Source organism: Sinocyclocheilus grahami, unplaced genomic scaffold (assembly GCF_001515645.1).
Source record: "Sinocyclocheilus grahami isolate Dianchi unplaced genomic scaffold, SAMN03320097.WGS_v1.1 scaffold2255.1, whole genome shotgun sequence".
Taxonomy (NCBI): Eukaryota; Metazoa; Chordata; class Actinopteri; order Cypriniformes; family Cyprinidae; genus Sinocyclocheilus; species Sinocyclocheilus grahami.
In genome coordinates, this window is record NW_015507434.1 from 38,575 (window position 1) to 48,779 (window position 10,205).

The 10,205-nt window shown below is 36.6% G+C and overlaps 2 protein-coding genes across 2 annotated transcripts in view; both read left to right on the top strand.

Moving 5' to 3' along the window:
• Nucleotides 1–6,998: 6,998 nt before the first annotated feature.
• Nucleotides 6,999–8,318, top strand: LOC107574507 (polymeric immunoglobulin receptor-like). Its single transcript, XM_016260963.1, has 4 exons — nt 6,999–7,083; nt 7,183–7,443; nt 7,562–7,876; nt 7,955–8,318. The coding sequence occupies exons 1-4, from the start codon at nt 6,999–7,001 to the stop codon at nt 8,305–8,307; spliced, it is 1,014 nt and encodes a 337-aa protein (XP_016116449.1). The 3' UTR covers nt 8,308–8,318.
• A 1,355-nt stretch (nt 8,319–9,673) lies between these two features.
• LOC107574509 (CMRF35-like molecule 8) overlaps nt 9,674–10,205 on the top strand; it is a 4,767-nt gene continuing 4,235 nt past the window's right edge. The window contains exons 1-2 of the mRNA XM_016260964.1: nt 9,674–9,743; nt 9,838–10,170. Of these exons, the coding sequence (XP_016116450.1) occupies nt 9,689–9,743; nt 9,838–10,170 (388 nt within the window). The 5' untranslated portion in view covers nt 9,674–9,688. The remainder of the gene's footprint in view (nt 9,744–9,837; nt 10,171–10,205) is intronic.

Here is a 10,205-nt window from a genome sequence, read left to right on the forward strand (position 1 = left end):
TATTTTGTCTTCAACAGAAAAAAGAAACTCGTACAGGTTTGGAACAACTTCAGGGTTAATAAATGATGACATAATTTTTATTCTTGGGTGAACTATTATTTTAACACTAGTTGAGATGATCCATGATGACGATACACGTGAGGCTCAATGACATTACATGTAGTTTCTTCTCCTCCTTTCTCTTTATATGTCAACCTGACTGAAAACAAAGTGCACGGGTGAATTATTTCAACAGTGCCCTTACTTCAAAGTGTACTACAAGTGTGTAATTAGTAAACTATCAGTATGCCTGTAAGTTCACTTTTAGTATAGTTGCAGTACAAACTAAAAACATATATGTAAACTAGTTGTGTACTCAAAGTTTACTACTGTTATACTTAAAGCATATTTAAATGTATACATTTATATACTAGAAAGTGGGCCAATTTAGTCCCCAAGGAGTATTGAAATAGTACACTTACAAGTATACTACTAGTACACTGATATTTGTATACTTACTACATAAAGTATACTTAAATATATACTTGAACTATACTTAAGTATACTTAATAAAATAAACTTGAAGTATACTACTAAGACAGGAAACAATACCCCTCACACTGTAAAGTTTCCACTCCAAATGCAGATACACATATAATTCACAAAGGCTCTTTAATAGCGACTCCAAAACAAACACGAGTTCAACCAGCCTTTATATGATGAGATGCATGAAACGTGAGAAGCATAATTTGTACTCTGTGTAGAGCTGATACGTACTGTTTTGTTATTCTTATATCTCTGAATGTACCGCTGCTCTCTGACCTGCTTTACATCAGTCCAGGATTCCAGTTATAGATATATTGAGAGATGTTGTATCGATGCTCAGTTTATGTTTAAATTATAGAATCATATATTTTATTCATGCAGAAATAAATCATATTTTGAAATTGTTTCTTGCTTATCATCTACAGACTTTTTATTTTAGGTCTTAGAATCACAGAAAGACTCTCTAATGTCCATTCAGCTGCATTCGTGCTTTCTGAACTCTTGAAAACATGCAGTTGTTTTTGAAACAGTCTTGAATTAAAAAGGTGAATTTATTTCTGCTGAACAAAAAAGACTATATATATATTTGCAGTACTGTGGAAGTCACTGGCTACCATCAACACTTTGGCTACTGACATTCTTCAAAAAAAAATTATTTTGTGTTCAACAGAAAAAAGAAACTCGTACAGGTTTGGAACAACTTCAGGGTTAATAAATGATGACATAATTTTTATTCTTGGGTGAACTATTATTTTAACACTAGTTGAGATGATCCATGATGACGATACACGTGAGGCTCAATGACATTACATGTAGTTTCTTCTCCTCCTTTCTCTTTATATGTCAACCTGACTGAAAACAAAGTGCACGGGTGAATTATTTCAACAGTGCCCTTACTTCAAAGTGTACTACAAGTGTGTAATTAGTAAACTATCAGTATGCCTGTAAGTTCACTTTTAGTATAGTTGCAGTACAAACTAAAAACATATATGTAAACTAGTTGTGTACTCAAAGTTTACTACTGTTATACTTAAAGCATATTTAAATGTATACATTTATATACTAGAAAGTGGGCCAATTTAGTCCCCAAGGAGTATTGAAATAGTACACTTACAAGTATACTACTAGTACACTGATATTTGTATACTTACTACATAAAGTATACTTAAATATATACTTGAACTATACTTAAGTATACTTAATAAAATAAACTTGAAGTATACTACTTTTTGGTAAGGGTGGTGTATTTAAGGGATGAAGAAATCACTTAAATTTGAGCCTGTTTCTCACACAAAACTTTTTTTATGGCTTCGGAAGACTTGCAATACGGATCACAAAGTGTAGGGAGAACTTGTATGGTACTTTATTCCTCTCTGATGGAGTTTCACATCAGTGGCACAACTAAGTCAGTCTGGGGCTCATGAATTTGCCACAATATCATCACATAACCATTCCTGAAGACTAAGAAAGTGGCTTATTTGACTGTTTTAAGCCCTTAATTGACTGCTTTGTGTCTATAGCTGTCTGTACCTTATCCACAGTGATCATTTATTTACATGTTCAAAAATCATAAATCTTGCGCATGCATAGACAGCACAAAACTTGTCCGAGACTGTAAGCACAATCACAGTCTGATATTTTCATGTTTTTCAGTTCATTCTTGTAAGCTGTAGGGTAACTGGTGGCTATAAAGTGGTGAAAGGTGTAGAGTTAAAAAACAGTCCTCCCTACACAATTCTTCAGTGTGTGACTCTCAGTGCGTTCTGTTTTTCTGTCCGGGACTTTGTTTAATTTAATGCATCAACCCTATTTCACCGTGAATTTAGCTTTCTTTCTAAATCTTTTGTATGACGCTCTTGTAAGGCATTTCCGAACATCACACAAGCCATCTGCAGTCATAAAAACTACGTACAAGGTCAGCTCAGGGTCTCCGCAGTTCCTGTCTCTCTCTGCTTATCTTTAGAAGAAACAACAAGAACTGACCCTACCCCATCTGGATTCATTTAAGCAGCAGAACGTCAGTAGGTTTCGTGACTGGCTTCAGCATAAATAAACCATCTAATGGACCACGGAACAAAGAACCTGGTATCTAGACAGAGGCCCGCACAGAATCGCACGGACCTCATGACCATTAACACATAAATTGTTAAATCTGATAAACAGAAAGTGGCAGATTAAGAACTCTCTCTGTCCAGGAGAAATTGGGCAGACTCTCATGCTCTGACATGAGAATGACCTCAGAACATCTCCCCTTTTCTCCCTTTGCAGAATGAAATGAATGTTGAAATGAAGTAAACTTCAATAGTAGGTACAATACTTGCTTTTATGAGACTTTATAGGAGTATTGACAACTTTTATAGATGGTGTTCTCATGTGATGAATTGAAGCCTCTTGTTAATGTATGCACGCTCCGCCTGCGCAAGAAGGCGATTGGGAGATCGCCTCGTGGGACGGATTTATGCAGCGGAACAAAACTCAACGCAAAAGGGCTTCTTCTGCTTGCTCTCGCCTGTCGCCGTGTTAGAGCACTCCACGTGTGCTCACGTGCTTACCATCAAAGCGACCAGCCATCTAAACTCAACACTTCAGTGATACTTCGTTGAAATCTTCAAAGAACTTAAAGTCTTGCAAACTAAGACTTTCAGCAGAACTGCTCAAGCCAATTGTCTGGTGTCATATAATTTCAAGGTTAAAACTGTTGCCAAAAATCCCTTTGCTTGCTGCCTAACTCGTAGCTTACTCATAATAATTACCTCTCTAAGAGCTAACAAATTATCATAAGTGTGTTGACCGTGGCCAGGAAAACACATATTGAATTTGTTAAAATATACTGAGAATCACCGGCTCGCTGGACGACCCTTGATTTAAAGTGTAAACTATCAAATTTAGAATCAGTTCGAATCAGGTTGCATTAGGCTCTTCAGATCCTAGTCCTCTAAAACCTGAATTAATAATAATTAATTCCCTTACAACTGAGTTAATTTCTTACACTCTCATACACAAATCCATTTGACAGCTGCAGCAGAACAGAACTTTCTTACATACTCCGTCGTATCCACTAGGTGGCGCTCTTTCAGTGTGATTAATGTGATGTTCAGTCAGAACTTTTATAATATTATTATTTCCTTTGTTTAAGCAGAAAATCCCATTGAGCTATGGATTCATATAAAATACTGTGGTGCGTGTGTGACTCAGCAACACAAACAAAATGTAATGCTGCATGATAAACAGTCTAATAAAATCTAAATACCTAAATATTTATACCTACCTACTTTTTCTATAAATATACCATGTAAGGTCAAAATTGCCATGTTCATCATCTTGATCAATTTCAGCTGTAGCAGTGAATGCTGCATTACTTGAAATGCATTCTGGTGTGCTTTCTGCAAGGCTTGATTTAAAGAAGATGCTGTTGTATATATATTTGTGTCGTCAGCATACAAATTAATTTTAGTTAAATTTATTCCAAGACCTAAATCATTGATAAAGATAAAAAATAAAAGAGGAGCTAAAACTGATCTTTGTGGTACCCCGCTGTCTACTTTAATGTAGGGAGAACTATACAACAAATAAAGCTGCACAAGACTTTTTACTATCCAAGAATTTAATGATATCATTTGTAACTAACATGGCTGCAGTAATGGTGCTGTGGCCTGTTCTGAAACCTGACTGATAGTCATTAAGGATATCATTATTATCAGATAAAAAATTTTTTAATTGATCGTTTATCAATGATTCAAATACTTTCGCTAAAACTGGTAGACGTGAGATAAAACGGTAATTATTGGGACTTGAAGGATCTCCACCCTTTAAAGGTGCCATAGAATGCAATGATACAATATTTTTAATTGTTCTCTGATGTCCCCAGAGTGTGTATGTGAAGTTTTATCTCAAAATACCCCAGAGATAATTTGTTATAGCTTCTTGAAATTGCCACTTTCAGGGTATGAGCCAAAATGTGCTGTTTTTTGTGTTTGTCCCCTTTAAATGAAAATGAGCTGGTGCTCCCGCCTCCCTTTTCAGAAGAGTGTGGAGCTTCAAGAGCTCATGCTCGCGGGCATACTGGTGTTACGGTTTAACTGGTGGTGACCATGTTACTGACCTCACATTGCTTCCAAATGCAATTTTTAACTACCACATTCCTATTTATGATCATTCTGGTAACACGTGAAGGCAGCATTAGTGAAAACAGGCAGAGACAATGGTAGCTTTAGCAACACTAGCCTTACAGAGAGCCAAGAAACTCTTTTGGAAAACAAAATACGACACGTGATGCTTACTTTGTCTGGAGTCTGGATGTTTGCGCACGAAGCGTTGGTATCAATCCCTCTTTCAGAAGCAATCTTTGCACAAGTCCAGTGCTGAACTGACCCTCGTGTGTGAGGCACGTAAAATGTTAGCACAAACGTATAAGACTTTTCCGTTTTTTTTCGGGACATTTCCTTCGAAAATGAAATTTAACCACCATGTCCTAAGCGGTATATGGAGACTCCTATGTTCGTTGGTGCATCCCAACACACGACACTAGTGATGGGAAGTTCAGATCATTTTACCGACTCGGACCTTTGAGTCTCGTTCAGCAAAATGAACAAATCTTTTTTCGAGTAATTTCGTTCATTTTAGCTAAACATAATTAAAATGCTAAGTGTTACTTAAGTGTTACTTAAGTCTACTACTAACGCAAACGTTGATCACACTACAAACAATACATAACTGCTATAAGAAAAAGAAAAGATTAATTAATTGTTTACCTGAGTCTTCAGTCTATGATTAGCTCACCTCAGCTCTTATCTGACAAGTCTTCGGGTTTGAGTCATTCATTCATCACATGACAGCCCCATAAGCTTTAACCAATGCAGTCTGAGCCGGAAAGAGAATTGATTAGTTCATCTCTCGAGTCTTCGGGTTTGAGTCATTCTTTCATTCTTTTGTCACGTGATGTGACAGCATTGGATAGAGAAATTAGTTAATTTACAAGCTTCCTTACAAACGGGTGCATAGTTATTATTATTATTATTATTATCATCATTATTATAATTATTATTTACTCTTACAGTTAGGTGATGCATTTCTGGTCTCAAATTGTAGCTTTTTACTTCTTACAGTTTATAAATGTGTGAATTTCTGTCATTATGGTTCTTTTCCATAACACTGAATGTTGTAATAAAGGTAATAAAGAGTTGGTTATTATTATTAAGTCTCTTTCCGGCTCTGACAGCATTGGTTAAACTTATGGGGCTGTCACGTGATGAACGAACGACTCAAAAAACCCGAATACTCGAAACAGGTGAACTACTTGACTAAACCCAGTACAGAACCTATAGGATGTTGCGCATGCGCGACTGAACGAATCACTCCCCGAGACGACTCGTTCTTCCCGAGTCACATTAAAGATTTGTTCAAAATGAACGAATCATTCAAGAACGACCCAACACTACACAACACTTTTAATGGCTCTTTGGCGCTGACATTGTACCTCCAGCACCTACAGCAAGAAAACAGTAATGGCGAACCGCTGCTTCTCACTCAGGGCTGTGTATATGCTAATAGGGCAGAGAGCGTCACAAATGGGCGGGACTTTCCCAGAGTATGACGTCATAGTAGTGAGAAATCTGGAACTACTAGTGTGGAGAGACTGTTTATGATTTATTGGGATTATAATACAATGAGTGTGTGGATTTTTACCATCATAGGCTGGTTATTTTCACACACTGCGGCAACACAGCTGTGTTCAAACACCTTATAAAAGTGATTTTTGCATTCTATGGCACCTTTAATAACGGGATGACTGTTGCTGATTTCCATGTTTTCAGTAAGTTAAGCTTAGGTTAAATATAGAAATATCAGCTGCCAGTCTGAAAAATAGGGCTCAATGTTATCGATGCCCGCTGATTTTTTTATATCAAGTTTCACTAAAGCTTTATGCATTTGTGCAGCAGTAAATTCAACAACTGTGATGGACAATGTGGAACAGGATTTAAACTTTCCACAGGAGCACATTCACCTAAATGGCTATAGTCAGATGTGAAACCAGCAGATATCAAATTATTAGTAAAGATATATGCACTCTTTACTACAGAATGGTTAACATTTAAATAATCAGCTAAGTTGATTGATGAGCTTGGTGCCAAATTGTATTTTGACTAATTTCCAGAACTTTGTAGGGTTAGTTAAATTGTAATTTATCATAGAAAGATGATAATCACATTTTGTGCTTTTTATTAATTTTGTGCATTTATTTCATAGTGTTCTGTAGGAGATCCAATCTAGAGAATCATTTGTTTTCTTAGCTTTAGCCCAAGCAGCATTCCTCTGTTCAATAAAAGTAGAAATGGTATCGTTAAACCAAGGATTATGTTTGACCACTTATTCTAAATCGTTTAAATGGAGCATGTTAGATATCTACATGCTAAAATACCTAAACAAAACTAAAGTAGACTGACTAAAATTAGTCAAACACTTGTATTAAACAAATGGAAGAAGAAGAAGAGAAAGACTGGCAAACACATATCTACAAACAAGTTGCCATCTTGAATTTTGCCCCTGTCAATCTTGCATGTATGAAGTATCTGTTCTGATTTTCCTGTAATTTATTTTGGTTTATAGATGCAAAATATCCAAAGAGTGTGACTGAATCTGCTCTTTTTGGTGAAAAAGTCAACATCACCTGTCAGATCCCAGAGAAACATGAAGTTCATTTCTGCAAAGAGGATGTTAATCACATCTGCCAAACCATCAGCTCATCTAAAGTGACAGAAATGAATCCTTCATCTGAGAGAAATGAAGAGAGAGTTGTTAGAGTGAGCATCAGTAATGTGAGTGTGAGAGATGCTGGAGTTTACTGGTGTGGAGCAGAAACCAGAGACACATATCTGACTTTCATCTCCCTGAACACTAAAATTCAGCTCAACCTCATCAGTGAGTCCATTCAGATTGATCACAATGTAGCTATCAAACATTTCAATGCAGAGTCACAGTGAGATGGATGTTGAGTTAATAAGGTGTATTTTAAATGAATAAAACATCTGATTGACAGCTAAAGTGGGTGTGTCTAGAGTGAGCGGCTCCTCAGGAGGTGGTTTGATGATCAAGTGTGAACATCCTCAATACAAAACCAACCCAAAATACATCTGTAAAGAATCAGACGGATGTTCAGAGAGGAAGAATCCAGGAGTTCAGGATGAATGGATGGAGAATGGAGATGTTTCTTTATATGACGACACCAGAGCAGGAGTCTTGATGGTGTTTTTTAGAGAGCTGAAAGCTGCAGATGCAGGAACATACAGGTGTGGAGTGAAAGTATCTGACTATACTGAGAGCTTCACTGAACTTCAGCTGCACCTCAGACACGGTGAGCAAACTCAGATACTTTGTCTTATATATTTAAAATATTTGTTCTGATTTTTGTGTGATTTCTTTTGGTTTATAGATGAAAAATATCCAAACAACGTGACTTCAGCTCATATTGGTGGAGAAGTCAACATCACCTGCCAGATCCCAGAGGAGCATGAAGTTCATTTCTGCAAAGAGGATGATAATCACACTTATAATCACATCTGCCAGAAAATCAGCACATTTAAAGTGACAGAAATGAATCCTTCATCTGAGAGAAATGAAGAGAGAGTTGTTAGAGTGAGCATCAGTAATGTGAGTGTGAGAGATGCTGGAGTTTACTGGTGTGGAGCAGAAACCAGAGACACATATCTGACTTTCATCTCCCTGAACACTAAAATTCAGCTCAACCTCATCAGTGAGTCCATTCAGATGATTTCACTTAAGTAAATGTTGAAGTGGGCAGATAATGCATGCTTTATATATGTCAAACTTATGAAAGAATAAGGTAGAATTAGGTTACATTTAGCCACTTTTAGCCATTGAGATGACTGGGAAAAAATGTCCCAATTACCCTGAATTAACCATATATATTTATGTGGAAATTTACTTTTTTGTTTTAGAACACATGAATATATACTCTTTATTTTGATTGATTGATTGATTGATTGATTGATTGATTTTCATTTAGTCACTGCCAAGTGACTTTCTGTAATCAATATCTAGAAATCTAGTACACTGTTTTTCTGCCTGGGCAAAAAAATTAGGTACAGCTTTTCAAGTGCTTGAAATGTCCTGTCTGTTTTCTCTAGTTTCACATATATAAAACATAACTTAGATCAGATAAAAACCATTGCTTCATGGATCCACAGAGAGATCATCGACCCCTTGCGGCGAACCATTACGATTCTGAAACATTGAAACAGTTATAATGTAACAACGACTCATTTAGTGAAATCACTTGACTTTGGCACTTCGAATCATGCTCTGATTCTCTGGTTTTGAAACTTCAAAGTGCACATAACCATATTAAGGACCGCCATTATATTTGGAAAGCTATATGCCAATTGTACAGTGATTGGTGCTTGGACCCTGATGACTGCTATTTGAATTTATAATGAATTGTTGTTCGTCTAAGTTTCTTTTGTTCAGAGTTTGGTCTTCTATTGTCATTCTTCCATAAATGAAACAGTTTTAAGAGTCTTTGCAGTCTACCCCACTATGAACATGTATATAAGTGCAGATAAATGCATGTATATAGAGTAACATTATCTCGCTTTTTCCAGTAAACACCACATGAAGAGATAATATGCAAATTCAATTAAACAATGATCATAGTGGTAACTTTTAATGCATAAGTTATATTTGCAAGATCAACTAAATGAATAAATAAATAAATATGCATTTTAGTAGTATGCAATGTCAAAGTAATATTCGATTCAAATGCCCATCCTTCATTATGTCATTATTGCATCATACTGACACCAAGTGGCCACAGATGCAGGTTACACACTGTACAATGCATGATGCCTGATGTCTCCTGAATATCATCAGTGTCTCGACTTGATGAAATATATTCATTCATGTTCATGTGTACTTAAAAGTCCTCGATCTCTTCTAAGCACAAGGCTGAATTTATTTGTGTGTGCTAAATGACTAAATGTAAATGTAAGATTGAATTTGTTCGAAGGAAATGTACATAGAGTGAGCTCTTGCTGCAAATACTGTAACTCATGGAGAGGAGGAGCAAATGACAGACAGAGAGAGAGCGAGAGAGAGAGCTTGAGCTCTTCATTAATATAGAGACCACCAGCACCACACACATGAAACAATGATCCAGATCCGTGATGATAAACTCATATTTCACCTGCTGCTCCTCGTGTCAGGTGAGAGTTATCCTGTGTCTTTCTAACAGTCTGTCTGTTCTCAATCAGGTCCATGTTTGCACTCAGCTGTTTCTCTCTCTTTATATTTTCTTAGTGGCGGTATGTGAGACGAATGAGATCTTGACTTTCACTGCACATGAAAGAGGAACAGTTGAGATACAGTGCTCATATAAGTCTGCAGATGAAGAACATGAGAAGTATCTCTGCAGAGGAAAATGTCCAAGACTGAAAAAAGACAAAGTTGTTGAATCTGGATCAGCAGCTCAAGACAAGAGATTCTCTCTGACTGATGACAAAACGGCCCACATCTTCACCGTCACCATCACTGATCTGAGAACAGAGGATCAAGGCCAATACTGGTGTGGAGTAAAGAGAGGGCTGGGAATATTGGATGACTTTACAGAGATTCATCTGGAAATTAAACACGGTAAGTCAGAATATACTGTATGTGTATCATTGGCA